Source organism: Ambystoma mexicanum, chromosome 10 (genome assembly GCF_040938575.1).
Source record: "Ambystoma mexicanum isolate Mex_15411 chromosome 10, UKY_AmexF1_1, whole genome shotgun sequence".
Classification (NCBI taxonomy): Eukaryota; Metazoa; Chordata; class Amphibia; order Caudata; family Ambystomatidae; genus Ambystoma; species Ambystoma mexicanum.
In genome coordinates this window covers 309,263,937-309,285,479 of record NC_090932.1, presented here as the reverse complement: position 1 = coordinate 309,285,479, position 21,543 = coordinate 309,263,937, and the positions used below count along the sequence as shown (strand labels likewise).

Sequence of the window (21,543 nt, the reverse complement as noted above, 5' to 3'; positions counted from 1 at the left end):
GTCTCCCAGCTTCAAGAGATCCTACTCAGGAAGGTCTTCGACTGCGACTGAAATGGTGCCTGCTGTTGCCTGTGCACGGTAGCCGTCCGTGATACTCCCCTTCCCCTGTCTGATGAAGTGTCCTGAAGAAGTCTGCATCAGTGCCATCTGCATTTCTTCTTTGCAACAGGTTGCACCCTGCATTTGGAAGCAACCGGAAGAATCCTTGCACCTGCAGCTCCTGTACACCAGTCACTGGAACCAGCACCAGTCACTGTAATCAACGGCGGGAAAACCTACATTCAGCTATCCCCAGTCGGCCCAACTAGTCATCTGGGAAAATCGGAGTCATGGGGTAAGTAATTGCAACACATTCTCCCCCTCCCACCCCTCCTGTTCTTAAAATAAATCTTAGAATACACTTTGGTTATTCCATTCCACCGCTTGTGCTTCAGATCTAAAAGCTTCTATTTCAACAATAGAAATATTATTTTACCTACCTTTAACATTGATGAATATCTTCTGGAACATTTCACCACCACTTAAACTCTTCCAACACTAGTCCCCTCTCCAAAGAAGATGCTTTGTGACTCTTGAGCTCATGGCCCCTTGCATCATAGGGACTGGACTTATAAAGTTAGGGTATAACTCTTGTGAACTGTTTTCATTCTACTACACCACTACTTACCTTCTGTTATCTTAAGTTATTAATTGTATTTCTTAGAGCCTAAATGTGAATGCATGTATGTTTGATAATGTTAGGCAAGCTTGTATGCAGTACCCTTTGGGTGCACTACAGTAACCTTGACCTCCTGGCAATAGGCACCCAACCTTTGGTATACGTCTGAACTAGAAAGGTTGGTAATGTGGTCGAGCAGCCAGGCTTATCTCAAGAGGGGTCAATGTGAGCAGTAAGGTTGTGACACAGAGTTTCACACTTCAGTTATCCAAATAAACACTTACACCTAAGGTTTCTTGATAAAACAATGATTAATTTATTTCAGTCAGTTATATAAGCCTTCTTCAGAAAGAGGCAAAACATATAACACACAAATATACTTCAAAACACGCTCTCAATTTCTCTAAATCAGATGATAGTGTCGTCTCATGGAGACAGGACAGCCAATGTTAATTGCACAATGTCAAGGGGAGCTGAAGATCTTATTTGCAGGTAGGTAAAAAGTCTTGCACAATGTTTGTAGAAATATTTGTAGGAAATAGAACACTTGAAGGGCCAGAATCTGGGAGGCTTGTGAAGGGCAAAGCTTTAGCAACTCTGTAAGGTAACCAAGACGGGTCTCAACTGAAAGCAAGTAAGGCTACACAACAAGAGGTAAGTTCTCTTAGACTTTACAGTACCTCTGGTTAGAAGAAATGGTTCCAGCTGGCTTCTGTTCCTGTACAGCTCTGCAGATCCTGTTGTTCCTGAGCCTCAGTCATGTGGACAAGAGGGAGGACGTCTGGGGACTCCTCTGCAATGGGACCGTCAGCGGCAGCAATGTCAATTCAGCGGTCCTTCTGTGTTTCAGCTCCTCGCGTCTGACAGCAAAAAGCAACACTGCTGTTCTCGGCTACCACTTCAGACTTTTTGCTTTTGGGATCCAGCACTCTGTTGAGGTGGCTCAGGGTTGGTCAGCCCTGCATCAGGGAAGTCTGGAAGATCTTCCTAGTGCTCGGGTCCAACGTAAAAGCAACAAATGCAATCTGGTGTTCCTCTCCCTGGCTCTTTGGTTCCAGCAGCAACTGCAGTGGAAATACAACCAGCTTCGAGAGGATTTCTTCGGATTCCTTCGTCTAGTGGTAGACTCTGCTTTTCAATTCAAAAAGCCTAGTCTTTTATGCAGGTTTCTCCCATTCATTCCAGCCTAGTTGTCAATCACACAGCTGGGTGGCTGTCCTTGCCAGCCAGCCGGCCAATCACCTTTGGGTGCATTCCAGTAACCAAGGGGATTAAGCACAGGGAGTTTGACACCTCCCTCACTTCCTGCCCCTGCCAGACATACTGTAGCCAGAGTTGGGCTTCACTCATGAATCCCTCCAAAGACAAAACAAACAAAGTGCAACCTTTACCCATGTTTTAAAGTGTCTTGCATTTCCTTTTTGGACACTTAGTGTTTTTATACCTACTGCTTAATACTTTGCACGTTCCTCTTCTGTACCAAATACTTTATGCAGCTTCTCTATAAAGAATATACATTTTCAATAATACTCTGTGAAGAATCTTTTGGCTGATGTGTGTGAACTATACTTTATACCAGCCTTCTCCTTAGAGTGGAGCCAGAGTCTTCTATTATATTACTCTTTCAAAGTTTCAATTAACTTGTTTGAAACACCTGATCACCTAGTACAAGTGGTTATTCCTGAACCCATTGACAGAGGATGTATGTAAAACCAAACAGTATTCATCAAACAAGTCATATTACCCATGGTAAGTCATTTGTCCTTTTCCATTTTACCCAAGTCCTCATTTTCCCTGAAGTGTTAGACATGCCTAGGGCATGCGGTTGTTAGGCAGTGGGCTAGGGCTACATCTCCAGGAGCTGTCTCAGTTCTATATTTGCTTGATGTTGACCTACCTAACTATGGTTTCCGACAAGTGTTTAATTTGGTGGTAAACTGATTCTTCTTTTTGCAGCATGGGAAGGCAACAGTGTTTGGGATCTCCCTGATGACCCAGGGACTCCAGTTACATCATCTGAAAAGCTTCAATTAGAGAAGGCTAAGGCAGCAAAGGTGAGCATATAAGGAGAAACATCAGATACACAATTGATAAAGAGCATTGATTATGTTGGTTACCTGTATTTGAGTTTTGTCTCTTTTAAATAATAATGCTTATTCCCTGTGAGTAATGTGTGGTTCCCAGATTGTGTTAAACCTAATTTGTTTCGCAGGTATACTGGGCATAGAAATGGCTGTCAATGTGAGGTCTCTTCTGTTAGCTGTACAATGTATAACTTGTAAAGAACGGCTTCTGGTTGTTGTATTTCAGTAGTGCACAAAATATGATGACCCTGGAAAATGCTTAGTTCAACGAATGCCCAGGATCCTCTGTGCCGCACTCCCAGTATACTTCTGTCCCGGCAGCCCATGTGTCCAGGGTCCAGAACAACCCTCCTCCCGTCCACCATACTTGATGGAGCACCCATTGTGCAGCTCACTGGTGCATCCATTTCCCTGCCAGAAACATTTGTTTTAATGCCAAAAGCCTATCCAGAAGAGCCTCGACGAAGGAGCATTCCATAAGGTTGAAACTCGTAAACTTAAATACTCGCAGGAGTCCTCTGTTCTGTTTACATTTTTCTTGATCTGTTACTAGAATTGTGCTTTTTGAGTCCTAATCTGAGATCTGCGGTATGTGTTGCTGCACCTTTGCAAGACCCTAAGCCTTTACATCAGGTACACTGTTTTTTCCTGTGAATGCTCTAGAATGACTGTATGTGTTGTGAACGGTCAGAAATGTGAAACAGACAAGTAGATAGTTTTCTCACAAGTTTTAATTTTATGAAATAAGGGTGAAAAAACCGCCTCACTTTCCCATACCCAACGAGGACTTCCATACCTGTCAAACTAAGACTAAAGGAAAACACTCTAAAAGGTATCGCACTTATGCATACAACAAAATCATAAAGGTATCAGATGGTCATATAAACACAATAAAATAAGTTCTATTCAAACGAAGTTTGTAAACGTATTTCTGATGTTTGTTAATCTGCTTAGAATCACATGCTGTGCATAGGTCCGACATCCAGTGGTCACTGCAGAGTATTGCATTTTGTTTTTCGTAGTCGAAAAGGGGACGTCGACAAGGCGTGCCTGTAACACTATCCCTATAGTGACGTGCGGTGTACCCACAATCCCTCATGCGTCGAGGTCCCTCAGATTGTTTTTTTCCGCCCAGCTTTTGGTCGCCTTTATGCGGAGCTCCTCGAGAGACATTGCAAAACATATTTCCTGGACCTTGGTCCTGACTTATTAAATTAACACATAGATCCCTCCCCTCGACGTAGCTGCAAAGCTGTTTCTCCGCCGAACAAGATCTTCGACGGAGGAGACGAGACAGAGGAGATCCTTTGGCGCTGCCGAACAGGTGGCCTGGCCTCGCCGGCCAACATACAGTAGGGAGAGTGGGGGTGGAACTATCTTGTTTCTCTTCGAGAATGCCTTTCCTTTTCCCTTCCCTTGGGGTTCTTATCACCAATTATTGCCTCAGCTATGGAGAGGACACCCTTTAGGTTTTGCCCGCGCTGCAAGGGCAAGTATACTTGGAAGGACAAGCATAAACGCTGTAATCGTTGCTTGCCCCTCGATCATAAAGAAGACGGCTGCGCGGCTTGTCAGCTTTTAAAACCCAAAACTCTGAAAGAACGTAGAGTCAAGAGGTGGGCGGCCTACGCCATGTCGAAGTCCGATTCCTCACCCGCCGTCGCCGAAAGTGACGAGGAAGGTGATAACACGACCTCCGTTGCGGAAGTCTTAAACCTCTCGAGGGAGCGCTCACGCTCCTCGACGTCCGTCCCCGGCCCCGACGGGCTCGGCTCACGCCCTGCTTATGGGGATGAATACCCCGGCGACAAGGACGCACAAAAGACTCACTCCCATAAGCACACAACCCACGGCTCTTCTTCGTCAAAGACGAAGAATCCATCAGCGCTGAAGGAGACACAGCGCACCCCGGCATCTACCTCAGACCATAAGAGTCTAAAGCCCCACTCGCAAACGCAGCCGCGACCAGCGACTGGGCTTTCCACAAATAAAGGCGCTCCCCCCAAAACCATCCGACGTAACGCTCCATGTAAGAGCGCCCGTCCCAGTACAACATGCAACGCCCGTAACGTCGAGACCTGAAACCTCCACAGACAATTTACTTGTCGAGAGCCTAGCGAGGATTGTTTACGCCGATACCCATAAGCGGACGACGAAAGACACGTCAAATACTGCGCAAAGGGCTAAAGACACGCCGAAAAAGCCGAAGGGGAGCCAGGAATTACCCCCTTCATCTAGAGGGACTTCTGGCCTACCGGAAGGCGGCGGAAACCTTTCTTCGACGTTGAGGGAGAGATCAAAGCGTTTCCAGGCAGAAAACACTAATTTCCCCTCCCCCCCTAGACTACTCAGGGGTACCCCATGAAACTCTGGAGAGACTCCATTTCTGCATGGAGAAGATGGAAAGGTTTATGGAAACCCAAAACCCACCAACACCCAAAAGACCAAGGGAAGGACCCCAGGAGGACCCCAGGGTAAAATTTCCTAGGTTGTTTAATCCTTCGCATGACGAATTAAATGTGTATGACCTCACTGAAGAGGAACAACATTTTCAGGAAGAGGATGAGTTTTTGGGTGTAGAGGAAGAACGAAACCTAGAGGAGGAGGGGTTTCAAGAAGATCTTGATGCAGGGGGCTTCGAAGAAGAACTAGAGGTAGTTACCTCACACCCCTGGCAGTCTCCATCAGCGTACTCTGACCCTGATGCCATAACCCTATCTCCTCCCAAAGACTCGCCTATTAGGAACACATCTCCTATAGATGAACAGCCTATGTTTAATGCACTGTTGCGCAAAGCAGCAGCGCATTTTGAATTAGACACAGGGGAGACCTCTCCGGACATTGACTTTGTGGAAAAAGTAATTAAGGAGAAGCCCCCTGTCAGTCAAACCATTCCACTCCTTGCCTCAGTGAAAAGGAGAATCGCCCCTTCTCTATCCACTCCTGCGTTGGTCAGAGGGGTCAACCCTCGAATAGAAAAACTCTTCAGCCCATCTCCTCTGACCCTTTATACGTCAGGGGCCACTCCGTACCAGACTCCCTTGTAGTAACAAATACAAGGAAAAGGGCAGGGGTGCCACTGTCCACCAGTGAGGCACCTCCAGAAAAGGAGGGGAAAAAGCTGTATGCCCTGGGGAAGAGAATCACAGCTTCCGCCACTTTCTCAGCAAGGATCGCTAATAATAACTCTTTACTAGCAAGCTACGCAGACGCACAATGGAGCAAGCTTCTGGCCACAATCACGGAAGGGACACTAGTGAACCAAAGCATTGTTAAAAACACTTTAGATGCTGCAGAGACTGCTGACCGTTCCCTAGTCCAAGGTATTCTCCTCAAACGCCATGTCTGGCTGCGCAATTCGGGGTTTAAACCTGAAACTCAGGCTTCCCTCATCAACAAACGTATAGAGGATACCAATCTCTTTGGTAAGGCAGTTGATGAGGCTCTAGAAAATGCTATAAAGGAGTTTGACACAATCAAGACCCTTGACCAGATTTCTAGGCCACCTAACAGACGCGGCTATGGCAATAAGCGCCTTTTTCGTGGCCAAAGCCAGCAGTAGAATCAACAACAACAATACTCTGCCAACAACTGGTCCTCTAACCAGGGTAATAGTGGCCAGTACAATCAGAGAGGCCAACGCCGTGGCAAGGGGAGAGGTCGGGCCTCTACCCCTAGAGGCTCCCAGGCCAATAACAGCAAATGACCCGAAGATTCGGGTCCCCTCCCATGCATCGCCGGTCGGGGGCCGGTTAACATCGTTTCTTCCAACATGGGAGGGAATAACATTAGACCGTTGGGTACTATCTACCATAGCCCACGGCTACTGTATAGAATTCAACAGTTCCCCAACGTACAGACCCCCACGGGGACGACGCATGACACCAGAACACCTCGCCATCCTTCTACAGGAAGTGGAACAGCTACTGGAAAAAGGAGCTATAGAGGTTGTGCCTCTATCTCAGGTAACAGAAGGTATTTATTCAGTGTACTTCCTTGTACCCAAAAAGGACCTAACCATGCGCCCTGTATTAGATCTGCGCCCAGCAAACAAATTTGTGAAACCCCAAAAGTTACGCATGGTAACCTTACAGGAAGTAATCCCCTTGCTATCACAAGGGGATTACATGACAACACTGGACATGAAAGATGCATACTTTCATATTTTAATGTTGCCAGCGCACAGAAAATACCTCAGATTCATGATAGAGAACAAACACTACCAGTTCAGAGTGCTACCTTTCGGGATAGCATCAGCACCAAGGGTATTCACGAAGGTACTGGCAGTGGCAGCGGCCCATCTGCGCAGGTTGTCCATCCCAGTATACCCTTACCTCGACGATTGGCTCATAACAGGGGATTCTTACGAAACATGCTTCTCCAATACCCAAAAGACTGTAGACCTTTTGTTACAACTGGGCTTCTCCATCAACGAGTAGAAGTCCAGCTTAGAACCCAGCCAGATCAAACAATTCCTAGGGGCTCTAATTCCAACAACGGACAGCCTCGTCTTCCCCTCCAACTAGAGGGTCCAAGACATGCTGTTTCAGATCTCCCAATATGTGGCAGGTCGAGAGGTGACGGTACGCAAAGCAATGCGCTTGCTAGAAATGATGGCGTCATGTATTTATTTGGTACCTCACGCGCGCCTGCGCATGCGCCCAATGCAAGAGTGGCTCAACAGCCAGTGGTGTCAGGCCAGCGGACAATGGGACGATCTAGTGGTGGTCTCGCAGGCCTTGGTTGTCTCGCTGCGGTGGTGGACAAAGGAAAACCTGCTACTAGGGAAACCTTTTGCCACACCCGCAGTGGAAGCCACTCTAACCACAGACGCATCCCTCACAGGATGGGGGGCTCACCTATCCCATCAGACCGCCCACGGAGTGTGGACTCCGAGCGTAGCATCCAAGCAAATAAATCTACTGGAGTTACTGGCGGTGTTCAAGGCGCTGGAAGCCTTCCAGGAACACCTACAAGGAAAGACAGTGATGGTCCTCACGGACAGCACCACAGCCATGTACTACCTCAACAAGCAAGGGGGAACCTACTCTCCAGGACTGTCCACGCTGTCCCAGAACATCTGGAAGTGGGCTCTCAAACACATGTTCCTACTGTCACAACATGTACCAGGGGAACTCAATCTGCTAGCAGACGAACTCAGCAGAGATTTCCCCCCGCCCGCAGAGTACGAATGGCGGTTACACGAAGACATCGTCTTCGACGTCTTCACACATTGGGGTTTCCCAGAGATGGACCTGTTCGCAACTCTGGAGAACTCACAATGCCTAGATTACGCCTCCACGTACCCTCAGAACCAGTCCAAGGGGGAACGGTCTATCGATTCCATGGTCAGGGAAATTTGTTTACGCTTTTCCCCCCGACTCCCCTTCTCAACAAGATTGTGCACAAGATGCACCGGGAACAAGCTACCATGATACTAGTGGCCCCTATGTGGGCCCGGCAACCATGGTTCGCTCATCTGATGATGATGTCTCTGTCTCCACCAGTGAAACTGCCATGCCCGTACAACATGTTGTCACAGGACAAGGGCAGGACACTGCATCCATGCCCTCAAACCTTGAACTTAGCAGCCTGGCTCCTGAGGTCATAGAATTTGGACATTTACAACTGCCACAAAGGTGCATGGACATCCTCAGGGAAGCTAGAAAACCTAACACTTGTCACTGTTATTCTAGCAAATGGAAGAGATTTGTCATCTGGTGTAGAGGAGGAAGCATCAACCCCATTAACTGCTCTCCCACACAAATTGTTCTGTACCTGACCCATTTGCTGGACTCCGGTCTAGTATTCAATTCTATTAAAGTCCACCTAGCTGCACTTTCTGCATACACCACTTCCCAACTTAAAGTGTCATGGTGGAGAGTCCCAGTGATCAAGGCCTTCATGGAAGGGGTGAAAAGGATACACCCTCCAATAGCAAACCCAGCTCCCGGCTGGGACCTAAATGTGGTACTCACCAGGCTCATGGGTTCACCCTTCGAACCCACGCACAATTTAACTCTTAAAGACCTCACTCTTAAGACTGCTTTTTTAATAGCTATCACCTCCATTAGGAGAGTAAGTGAACTACAGGCTCTTTCTGTTCTAGACCCCTTTGTAACGGTTCACAGAGATACGGTGGTTCTACGCACACACCCAAGGTTTGCACCGAAATTCATCTCGAAATTCCATGTCAACCAGTCAATAGAACTACCAACGTTCTTTCAAAATCCCTCAAATCTAGGAGAAAAGAGCCTGCATACACTTGATGTGCGCAGAGCTGTCATGTTTTACATGGAAAGAACTAGACCACTGAGAAAGACTAATCAGTTCTTTGTCTCGGTGGCAGCAGGAAGAGAAGGAGATGCAGTATCAAAGTCCACTACATCTAGATGGATTGTTCAATGCATCACTCTCTGTTATACTCTTGCTAAGAGAGAACTACCCTTCAAGCCAAGAGCACACTACTCGTGGCACTGGGGCATCCATAGCTTTCATTGCAAACGTTCCCCTTGAGTCCATCTGCAAAGCGGCAACCTGGAGTTCTATACACACCTTTACAAAACATTACTGTCTAGATGCCCACTCTAGAGTTGATTCCCAGGTGGGACAAGCAGTATTAAGACACCTTTTCTCTACTGTTCCTTCTCACAACCCACCTCCAACTCCGGGTACTGCTCGCTAGTCTATGCACAGCATGTGATTCTAAGCAGATTAACAAACATTCTCCAGCATGGGGTCTGGCATGGATTCACATGCTCATGAATATTCCCCGTCGTCAGGCTGGGAATCCTCGGTAAAGAAAAAACCAGTATCAGTTTTGTTTCTGATCTGTCTTTCGTAGTAATAACCAATCACTGGTCTCTGCGTCATACTGACCACAGCCAATGACTGCCCTCTACCTAAGCACCGCCTCTGGCAGCCATCTTCAGATTTTTACCGCACGTTCATGTGTTGGGATCCTCGTGCTATTGCTCTCGAGCGTTAGTGCTTTTTTTCGCGCTTTTTTCACAAAAAAACTTCGATTCTTTCGGTCAAAAGAGCCTCAAGCTCCACCGATCCTACATCCGATCAACGGGGACCCGTGTCGGATTCATCTGTGCCCCTCAAGGGTGAAGATTTCGTCGAGCTACGCTTCGGAGGACTCCAGAAGCTTCTCAGGCCCTGTCTCGGAGATGGCCCAGGAGAAGGGAAGCTCGACGCCCGGAAAGCTGTTCAGGGTCTGCCCTGGATGCCAGCTGCAGAACGTCTTCAAGGAGGACGAACACTCTTTCTGCCCTTACTGCCTTCATGAGGACAAGACGCACGTGGAGAAGGACTGTGCGTTTTGCGGCAACATGTCGGAACGGACCATGAAGGACCGCCATCAACGTCTCGCCAACTGGCTGGAGGGTAAGAGCCCGTCTGGCGAGAAGAAGAAGAAATCCGAGCGGTCTTCTAAGACCTTTGAGGGCGCCCCGGCGACGGGGGCCCAACATAAGGCCAAGCACCGCGAGTCCGCTGGCACCGGGAGCGCCGAACGGTCGGGCTCTGCGGGCGCCAGGCAGGGCGCACCCTCCCCGGCACCATCAACCACGAGCCAACGCTCTGGGTCGGGTAAGAGGAAGGCCGAGCACCCGGCGAAGCTCCTGGAGAGGCCCCGGTCGAGCTCTAAGGCAGAGGAGGAGCGTGGCAGTGCCCCCTCCCTCAAGGATAAGGCGGTGAGCGCACCTAAGGTGGTGAAGGCCTTGATCCATCCGGCCAAGCCCTCTATCGAAACGGTCGCGGCGGCCCTGGCTCAGCCTGTGGTGGCTGCACCAGTGGTGGCGACCTCAGGGCCCAGAATCTCCCTGCCTCCTCGGAGGGAGTCTTCCTTTGTGCCCATCGATAGGACCCCCGTGAAACCCTCCGTGGGGAAGAAGAAGGGGGGGCAGGGCGTCGCCGTAGAGTCGGCCTCAACCTCAGAAGAGGAACTGATCGAGGTCTTAAGCCACGGCCTAGGCGTGGAAGAAGGCCAGCCCGTCGGAATGGACCCCGACGCAGGTGACGACGACGACATCGTCGAGGATACCGACGGGGCCCCTGCTCGCCCGTCGGATTCCCCTCTGCCAGCGCCGCAAGACAACTCGGCGGCCATTTTGTTGGCCATACAGTCCTTATGCTCCGAGATAAGGACGAGGCTACCGTTACCGACGGAGGAACCTCTCCCGTCGGGGGATCCAGAACCGGGACCTTCTGGTGTTCCCCCTACCAAGAAAAGAAGGATCCATCCACCACCTCCTTTTCAACCGTCGCGCCCCTTCCAGCCCTCCTCCCCGTCCACCCGAGGGGATGATACGGGGACTGACACGGCAGCGACGGGTACGGACGACGAGGCATACGACGAGGATTTTCCGTCGTCGCCTCCCACCAGGGCCTCTCCGCCCGACGAGATCGGATCTTTCCACTCCATGATCTCCAGGGCTTCCGAGCTTTTCCAACTCTGCCCTGAGGAGAAGAAAAAGGAAGGCTTCCTTTATCAGCGGCGCGAGGCCAAGAGGAAGACGGTCCTCGCAGTGCCTCTGTTGGACCACATTTGGGATGAGGGCCTTTCCCTCCTCAAGAACCCTTCCACGACGCCAGCTAGAAGAGACCGGTACGAGAAAAAGTACCGGGTCCCGGACACGGCCCCCCTATGCCTCCGGGCGCAGCCTACCCCGGACTCCGTCGTCTCCGCGGCAGCCAGGAAGAAAGCGGGGGGGGGGGTGCGGCCTCCACATCGACTTCCCCGCCGGACGGCGAGGGAAAGAAATTGGATACTATGGGGCGTAGAGTCATCTCGTCGGCAGCGACGACGATTAAAGCGGCCAACGCCTTGGCTATCGTGGCCCGCTACGACAGGGAGCTCTGGTACAAGATGGCTCCCCTGCTGGATTTTCTGCCGGACGACAAGAGGGCGGAGGCCCTTGAGATCCTGCAGGAAGGTGAGGTGGCCTCGGACCACGCCATCACCGTGGCGACGGACATCGCCGACACTGGATTCCGCCAGCTGGGCAACGGTGTTTGCCTTCGACGTCGTGGATGGCTCAAAGCTACGGACTTCCGGCAGGACGTCCAGACCAGAGTCCTGGACATGCCCTTCGATGGGAACAACCTGTTTGGGAAGACAGTGGACGATTCCCTTCAGGCCATCAAGGCGGATACTGAGACGGCCCGGGCCCTTGGAGTCCTGCAACGACGGACGCCCTTTCGGAGCGGCGGAGGCAAGGGCGCCTCCAAAGGTTCCGGCGGCGGTTTCGCTTCCTACCGTCAAGCGGCCCGCTCGTCGTCGCAAGAGGCCTACAGAGGACGAGGCAAGTCTAGCGGACCCCGCCGTCGTCGCCAAGGAGGTCAAGGCGGCAAGGCCGCGTCCAAGCAGGATTGAACCGGCCTTGGGGTCGGGCCCCCACCGAAGCACCCCGGTGGGAGGCCGGCTGGCGGGCTTCGTCAGCGTGTGGGAGTCCATCTCCACCGACCGTTGGGTGCTGGACGCCCTGGCCCGGGGCCACGCGCTCGAGTTTCAAAGAAGGTGCCCGCGCGTCCCCCCCGTGGCCAGGAAAGAACTTCACGTCCCTCAACTTCTCCTGGAGGTAAAGGCGATGCTCAGAAAGGGCGCCATCGAACTCGTCCCAAAGAGGCTTCGGGGCTCCGGAGTCTACTCGAGATACTTCCTCGTGAAGAAGAAGACGGGAGGATGGCGCCCCATCCTGGACCTGCGACGTCTGAACAAGTTCATCAAGGCGCAGAAGTTCCGGATGGTCACCCTCCAGCACGTCCTGGGTCAGCTGGAGGAAGGAGACTTCCTATCGTCATTGGATTTGGAGGATGCCTACTTCCACATTCCCATCCTAAAGGGGCACCGCAAATTCCTCAGATTCGTGGTCCAAGGGCGTCATTACCAGTTCAAAGCCCTTCCCTTCGGACTACGGTCGGCACCCAGGGTATTCACCAAGTGCCTTGCACCGGTGGCGGCGCAGCTGCGCCGCGAGGGGATCCACGTCTACCCCTACCTGGACGACTGGCTCATCCGCGCCAAGAGGAGGGAGCTCGCCGTGGTCCACACGGCAAGGACCGTCCAACTCCTCACGGACCTGGGATTCTCCGTGAACTACGCCAAATCCCACCTGGTGCCCGCGCAAGTCGCACTGTTTCTGGGAGCGAGGCTCGACACAGTGTCCCTTCTGGCCTCCCCGTCGGAGGAGAGGACCAGGACCATCTTGGGCAAGGTGCAACGGATGTTGGTGGCCGACGCGGCCAAAGTGAGGTCCATCAAGTCCCTCCTCGGGATGATGTCTTCCTGCATCTACCTCATTCCCATGTGCAGGCTCCGGATGCGCCCGTTGCAAGAATTCCTGGATGCGCGCTGGATCCAGACGACGGGCAGCTTCGAGGAAAGGATCAAGCTCGACGAGAGTTTCCGACGAGCGATACGGTGGTGGGGCACCCGCGCGCATCTGACGGCGGGCATGGACTTCCAGACCCCAGCCCACCAGGAGACTGTGACCACGGATGCCTCCCTGGAAGGGTGGGGAGCGCACACCGAAAATCTGCACGCAAGGGGACTCTGGCTCCCGACGGAGAAGTCCCTACATATCAACGTCCTGGAGCTCCGTGCAGTGTTTTGGGCCCTCAGGTCCTTCCTTCCGTCCCTCAAGGGCAAGGTGGTGAGGATCTTCACCGACAACACCACCACCATGTTTTACATCAGGAAACAGGGCGGAACCAGGTCCCCAGCGCTGTCCAAGGAGGCGTAGGACCTGTGGCATTGGGCCGTCGCCCAAGGGATTTTTCTGGTGCCGTTTCATCTGGCAGGGATAAAAAACACCATCGCCGACTCACTCAGCAGGGAGCTGCGCTCGTGCCACGAGTGGGAACTACGGCAGGATCTGGTGGATCGCCTCTTCCGACGGTGGGGCACACCCCAGATCGACCTGTTCGCGACGGCGACGAACACCAAGTGCCGGAGGTTCGCCAGCAGGTTTCCCCAGACGAGGAGCATGGGCGATGCTTTCTCGTTCCCCTGGGAGGGCCTGTTCCTCTACGCGTTCCCTCCCTTGCCTCTGCTAATCCGGCTCGTCAACCAGCTCAAGAGGTCGCGGTGCAGGATGATCCTCGTCGCACCTGCGTGGCCGAGGCAGATATGGTTCCCGGACCTTCTGGACTTGTCAGCGTCCCCGCCGATCAAGCTGCCGGCGGACGCGGATCTACTCTCCAGGGAAGGAGGCGCCATCCTCCACCACGACCCGAAGTCGCTGAACTTGCAGGCCTGGCTCCTGCAGCACTAGAGTTTGGAGGATACGACATACCGGCCGATTGCAGAGAGGTTCTTGCAAAGGCCAGGGCGTCCTCGACTCTTAAATGCTACGGACACAAATGGAAGAGGTTCTCTGTCTGGTGCCACGCACAGAAGATTAACCCTCTACGGATTACGGCTCCCCAAGTACTGCCGTACCTGCTGACGCTGGTCTGGCACATGCGTCCATCAAGATTCATCTTGCTGCGATCTCCCGATACACCAGAACCACGGGCCGGACGTCCTTGTGGTCTCATCGTCTGGTGAAAGAGTTCATGAAGGGACTGTTCAGATCGTTCCCGCCGGTGAAGGCTCCGGCCCCGGCGTGGGAGCTCAACGTGGTGCTGACCAAGCTCATGGGACCTCCGTTCGAGCCTCTGCACTCGGCCCCGTTGAAGTTTCTATCGTGGAAAACAGCTTTTCTTGTGGCCATCACCTCCGCACGACGAGTGGGAGAGATCCAGGCCCTTTCCTGCAAGGCCCCGTACTTGACTTTCCACGACACGAGGGTAGTGCTCAGGACGCACCCCTCCTTCATGCCCAAGGTACCGTCGGACTTCCATCTCAACGAACCCTTGGTGTTACCTGTGTTCTTCCCGTCGCCTTCGTCGCCGGCTGAGAGGACTTTGCACTCGCTGGATGTAGCTAGAGCGCTGAAGTTCTACGTGGACCGCACGAAGGGTTTTCGGAAGACGTCACAACTCTTTGTGAACTTTGGACCTGTCAATCAGGGGAAGGCTCTCTCGAAGGCTTCCATCTCCAGATGGCTCTCCGGCTGTATCATGTGCTGTCACCGGTTGGCAAACCGACCGCTGCCTGGCCGTCCGAGAGCCCATTCCACCAGAGCGATCGCAGCTACCACGGCGTTCCTATCTGGTGTGCCCCTGCTGGACATATGCAGGGCTGCTACGTGGAGGTCGACGCACACCTTCACGAAATTCTACTGCGTCGACCGGGATTCCAGGGAGGAGTCCAGGGTCGGCCAAGCAGTGCTGCGCAACCTGTTCGCCTGAGGTGAGCCTGGTGAGGAGGTAAGATGCTTAATGTTGAGTTGATGTGATGCTTAATGTTGAGCCTTTGCCACCTCCCGTGGTTGTGCATGTGTGTACTGCTATGTATTCTTTATTCATGAGCATGTGAATCCATGCCAGACCCCATGCTGGAGAAGGAACAAGTTACTTACCTGTAACTGTTGTTCTCCAGCATGGGTCTGGCATGGATTCACATGCGAACCCTCCCGCCTACCCCTCTGCGGCTCTTCACTTGGTCATACTGCCACTTCACGTGCTTCCAAATCTGAAGATGGCTGCCAGAGGCGGTGCTTAGGTAGAGGGCAGTCATTGGCTGTGGTCAGTATGACGCAGAGACCAGTGATTGGTTATTACTACGAAAGACAGATCAGAAACGAAACTGATACTGGTTTTTTCTTTACCGAGGATTCCCAGCCTGACGACGGGGAATATTCATGAGCATGTGAATCCATGCCAGACCCATGCTGGAGAACAACAGTTACAGGTAAGTAACTTGTTCCTCAGAAGACAATGCATTACTTACAACCATCAGAAATGCTTTTACAGTATCTGCTTAGATTCACATGCGCCCACCCTTCCTCCCCGCTCGGATGGAAGGAACATAGACATCCTTTTATATCTCTCGCTTTTCTGTACTCTCACGTCTAGAAGGCTCCCTCAGGGCCGAAAAAATACAAACAGAGGGACCTCGACGCGTGAGGGATTGTGGGTACACCGCACATCACTAAAGGGATAGTGTTACAGACACGCCTTGTCGACGTCCCCTTTTCGACTACAAAAAACAAAATGCAATACTCTGCAGTGACCACTGGATGTCGGACCTATGCACAGCATGTGAATCTAAGCAGATACAACCATCAGAAATGCTTTTACGGTAAGTAATGCATTGTCATCCTTGTAACCAGGGTCGGCTCCCCATCCCCAGGATTAATTCAGGATATTTCAAACCAAAGTTCAAATCAAGAAAGTTCTTTTCAATAGCAAAGTTCCATACCAAGTATTATGGTTACTTTCACTCCATAAATCCTTCAGCAGGGTCATGCCTCACCCAGGACCAGCTAGTCCAAGGAGCAGGCTTCTAAGTCCTTTGAGGGCGTCTCATTCATGGGTGCCCAAGACAAGGTCAAGCACCGCAAGTCTGGTTCCGTTGGAGTCGCTGCACGAGCGGGTCCGGTGATGGACCGGGCACGATCGACATCACCATCTGCCTTCATCGCCAGCCAGTGATCATGCTCTTCCTCGAAAAGGAAATTGTCCAACCCGGCTACACTGCGGTAGAAGCCCGAGAAGCCAGGGACGGAGGAGAAGACAGCCGAACTGCGGAAAGGAAGCCCAAGTGGCTCAGGAGAAGTCTTCGTCGACGATAGAGCTGGTGGGGACGGCTCTCATGATGGCTAAAGGGGCTGACCCTGTGAAGGTAACCCCCACTGCGCAGATGGTTTCCCTGCCCCAGAGGAGGGAAATCGCTGCAGTGACTGAGTCCTTAAACATGGTCCACGAGGACGTGGAGGACAACTGCGCGGGGCACTCTGTTCCAATCATGCCAACTCTGCCGAGGGATGCATCTCTCGACATCCTGTCCACCCTCCACACTCTAGTATCGGAGATCCAGAAGAGGATGCCAGGCCCTGTTCCAGCGGTTCCCCAGGACTCCTACCAACCGCCGATGAAGAAGAGGAAGTGCCATCCAATGCCTCCAGATCTGCGTCAGGCCCCCCTCCTCCAGCAGGCCCAGACACAGGGACGGATACCGCCACAATGACGAGATCATCGGAGTGGGTCCCCGCAGCCTAGGGAATCCACACCGGGCAATATGGGGTCATTCCATGATAGCCAGAGCCTCCGAGCTGTTCCAGCTTGTGCTCGAAGGAACCAGGAAAGAGGGTTTCCTGTACCAGAGGTGCAAGACCAAGAGGAAGACTATCATGGCAGTGCCCCTCCTGGACAACGTGTGGGAGGAGGGCCTGGCCCTCTTAAAGCACCCTTGCACAGCTCCAACCAAGCGGGATAGGCTTGAAAAGTACTACCGGGTACCGGAATCCGCACCCAAGTGCCAGAGGTCGCAACTATCACCGTATTTAGTGTCTGCGAGGAAAGTCATCTAACCCATCCTCGTCGTCTTCAGTCGCTCCGGACCGCGGGGGTAAGAAGATGGACGCCAAAGGGGAGGAAAGTGATTTACATTGTGGGGTCCACCATCAAGGCGGACAACGCACTGGCGATCCTATCCAGGTACAACTGTGGTGCAACTGGGTACGATTTTGGAGTTCCACCCGGACGAGAAGAGGGTGGCACTTCCTGGAGGGAGAGGTAGCGTCTGATCACACCGTCACAATGGCGCTGGATGTTGCCGACACGGGGTTCCGGCACATGGGAAACGGTGTCAGCTTTCATCGCCATGGCTGGTGAAGTCCACGATTTTCCACTAGGAGGTCCAAACGAAGGTACTGGACATGCCTTTTGACGGAGATAACCTTTTCAGGAAGGTCATCAGCAAATCCCTACAGACTATCAAGGCGGAAACAGATGGCCCGTTTCCTGGGCACCCTCCAGGAACACTGCCCTTCCTTTCACTCCTCCAGAGGAAAGTCAGGCAGGTCTTCGAAAGGTTTCTCCTCGTACGTTAGCCTTCCAGATCCACGACTCAGGCAGTCCACAGAGGCCGTTTCCAGACCTACGGTGGAGGAGGACAGGGACACCAGCAGGGCAGAGTGCTGACGCTGAAACAAGCCTGAACTGGCCAAGAAGTTGGGGGCCCCCCACCGTTGCACCCCGGTGGGAGGCCGGCTGACTAGGTTCATCAGCGAGTGGGAAAAGATCACCACCAACAGATGGGTGCTGGATTCTCTTGCACAGGGGCATAACCTGGAATTTCAGCACAGGTGTCTGCGGATCCCTCCAGTGGCCCGGCAGGAGCAGCCCACTCCTCCACTCTTGGAGGATGTATGGGCCATGCTATGAAAAGGGGCGATAGAGCTGGTTCCACAGAGACTCCAGGGCTCTGGAGTCTATTCCAGATTCTTCTTTGTGAGAAAGAAGACTGGGGGCTAGAGGCCATTCTGGACCTGCGACTGTTACGAAGAATTCTCAAAATGTGCCAATTCCTCCCACCTTCGAGCCCTCCAGCTCTTTTGCTAAACTTTGGGACTTTGAACTTTTCAAATCAATGTGTTTTCTGTGTTTGTTTCCTTTGGTTATGGAGTTTTAGACAACTCCATAGGCGGCATCATTTCATGTGTGTTACACAGCACCCTCAGTGCAGTGGCACAGGGAAGCCTTTTCAGGCTTTGCCAAGGTTTATATACCTTCTCCGGGATAAACTACTGTTTCCCAGAGTAAGTAAAGTGAAATTGACTTTACTAGTTCCTAGACCCAGCACACCCTATCTTACAATAGAGAGCTGGAGGGGTTACTTGGTATCCCCTGTGTCTAGATACTCATGTAGCAGTCAAATGCTACCCTTTACTCTCCAAATGGCTGGTGGCAGTGGTTTTACAACAAACTACCATGATTTTTCACGACCGCGAACACCAGTAGCGTTAAATCACAGGAGCCATGCTTTTCAAGGTAGAGTCTGAGCCCCCTTTGTTTAAACAGGTCCCGGTCTTCTTTTTTCACCATTTCTTTTTGGAAAAGTCCTTCTAGAGTTTGTCTCTGCGCGCCAAACCAGGTTTGGTCCCTTTGTTTCATCGCCTTTGGCGGGCTTCAGGACTGAAGAACGCCTCTGGCGCCCAAGTGTCTGGGGAGGGCAGGAAGTGAGGGAGGTGCCCGAAAATTCCCTGTGTTTATTCTCGTAGGAGACCCAAATGCACTCTGGCGTGATTGGCCATCCTGCTGGTTGAGTGGCAGCTAGGCTGGAATGAATGGCAGGAAACTGGATAAAAGGCAAGTCTCTTGGCTTGGAAGGCAGAGTCGACCACTGGAACGAAAGAACCAAAGACGAGCTTGAAGAGGACGGCTGCTGCAACTCCTGCACAGTTGGTTTGCCTGGTGAAGCCCTGCTGCAGGTCAGAATCGCCAAGTTCATCTCAACAGAGAAGACCTGCAAGGACGACTTCTCCCTTTGAGTTGGTGGGACCAATCAACTCGGACCGTAAGCCACCTGGATACCATTCTCAGAGCTCGTTTATTTTCCTCAGAGTTCTGCAGGAAACTGAATAACTAGGGAGAGGGTCACCAGTTTGTGTGCTTGACTACAGTTACCGGAATTGAAGATTTGCCAGTTGCCAGCTTTGCAACCAGAGTGCAGTGCAGGAGTCCCCAGACGTCCTCCCTCTTGTCCCCACGACCGAGGATCAGGAACAGTGAGATCTGCAGGAACTCCCAGGAACAGAAGTCTTCAGCTGCATCTTTTTCTTCATTGCAAGGTACTGTGAAAACCCGACCGAGAGAACTTACCTCTCACTGCGAAAGTGCTTGGAACTTTGGCAACTTGCAGGCCTAGTCAGCTTGTGACCCAACATATGAATCTTTCTTTTACGAACTACTTCTGGGAACCTTGGCAAATACTTTGCCGTTTAACTACCAGAACTGCTTTATCCTATACAAGACTTTAGCCCATTGACTTTGACCTAACCTATTGCATTGAATTGGCTCCTCTGGTGAACTCCCATTATTTGCACTGTGTAAGAGAAACTGTAGCATTCTTTTTATTAACCTATGCCTTTTTGCTCCTACTTCAAAGTACTCTGAATGCCATTTTGCTCCCCCTTCAAAGTAGTTTAAATGCCTCAGTCCCGTACCGTGTAAAGTACTGAAGTATATTTTTGTGTGATATAAATTGCCTCCTTCTAGTGAATGTTTTATAACTGACCGTTTAATAAATTAATAAGTGTTTAACCAAGAAACCTTGAGTGTAAGAGTTTATTTGAATTCCTGTGATTATAGGCCTCTAACAACCTTACAGCTCACATTCCCTCTTGAGATAAGCCTGGCTGCTCAGCTCCGCTATCAAAAACTGTGTAGTACATACTTATACCAAAGGTTGGTTTTGCTTACACCTGTAGTCATAGTTGTGTTTAGTGGTCCCAAAGGGTACTGCACACAAACTCTGCCTAACAGCGACGTCTGAACAAGTACCTCAAATCACAGAAATTCAGGAAGGTGCTCGGCCAACTGGGGAGAGGGGATTTTTTGATGTCGCTAGACCTGGAGGACGCCTTCTTCCACGTCTCCCATTCTTAGGAGCCACCAGAAGTGTCGAGCATTACCTTTCGGCTTGAATTCGGCCCCCAGAGTGTTCACAAAGTGCCTGACACTGGTGGCAGCCCATTGTCATCTACGAGGGATTCACATATACCCACCCGTATCTCGATGACTGGCTCATACGGGCCCGCTCGCAAGAGTTGACCTCCGGACACACAGAGGCAGTCGTCAAGGTGCTGATGGATTTGGGATTCTCCAGCAATCATCCAAAATCCTGCTTGACACCATCGCAGAACGTGCTGTTCCTGTGGGCCAGACTCAATACAGTGTCCTGCCTAGCATCACCCTCGGATGATAGGGTAGCAGCCATTCAGGGCAAGGTGTTGCGGTTGTTGATGAAGACGGCCCCGGTGCGGACGATCAAGTCGTTGCTCGGCAAGATATCATGCTTCTCCAGCATGGAGTCTGGCGTCGTCAGGCTGGGAATCCTCGGTAAAGAAAAAATCGGTTTCAGTTCTGAACTGTCTTTCTCCTAACAACCAATCACTGGTCTCTGGGTCATACTACCCCCAGCCAATGACTGCTGTTTACCTAAGCCCCTCCTTTGGCAGACATCTTCAGATTCTTACCACACGTTCAAGTGTTGGGAGTCCTCGTGCTTTAGCTCTCATACTTTTACTGCGTTTAGCGATTTTTCTAAGAGTTACGCTCTATTTTTTCAGTCAATCGAGCCTCCAGTTCCATCGATTTATCTTCCGATTAACGGGTACCGGTTTCGGATTCTTCAGTGCCCCTCAAGGGCGATTTTTCATCAAGTTTCTTCTTGGAGGATTCCAGAAGCTTCTTCAAGGCCTATCCCACATGGACATGGCGGATGAGAAGGACTTGGTGCCTCTCTTCATGGTTTGACCTGGCTGCGACCTACAGAATGTCTTTTCGGACGACAGACATTCACTGTGCCTTTACTGCCTGCACTCGGACCTGACGCACGTGGAGGATGACGGTGAGGCTTGTCGGGAGATGGTGTCCTGCACGCAGACCCACCGGTGCAAGCGTTTCAACGAGTGGCTGCAGGCCAAGGCCCCTTCTCTAGGTGAGTCCCGGCAGCATGCTTCCCCTGCCCAGAAGAAGAAAGGGGAGTGGTCTTCTAAGACCTTTGAGGGCGCCCGTCCCACGGGGGCCCAACATATGGCTAAACGACGAAGGTGACAACAAGGAGACCGACGAGGAGCAGCAGGGCGGTGACAACGCGGAGGAGCATCCTAATCCTCAAACGCCCTTGTCTCCGTCACCTCCACCACTTCAACAACCATCTGGGGATATCTTGGTGGACAT

At 51.8% G+C, this 21,543-nt stretch overlaps 1 protein-coding gene across 5 annotated transcripts in view; it reads left to right on the top strand.

The window, feature by feature from the left end:
• The window catches only part of GIGYF2 (GRB10 interacting GYF protein 2), a 2,415,541-nt gene that overhangs the window by 1,808,729 nt on the left and 585,269 nt on the right, over positions 1-21,543 (top strand). For all 5 annotated transcript variants that reach the window (XM_069617902.1, XM_069617899.1, XM_069617900.1 and 2 more), the window contains one exon: positions 2,615-2,712. In XM_069617902.1, coding sequence (XP_069474003.1) covers positions 2,615-2,712 — 98 coding nt within the window. The remainder of the gene's footprint in view (positions 1-2,614; positions 2,713-21,543) is intronic.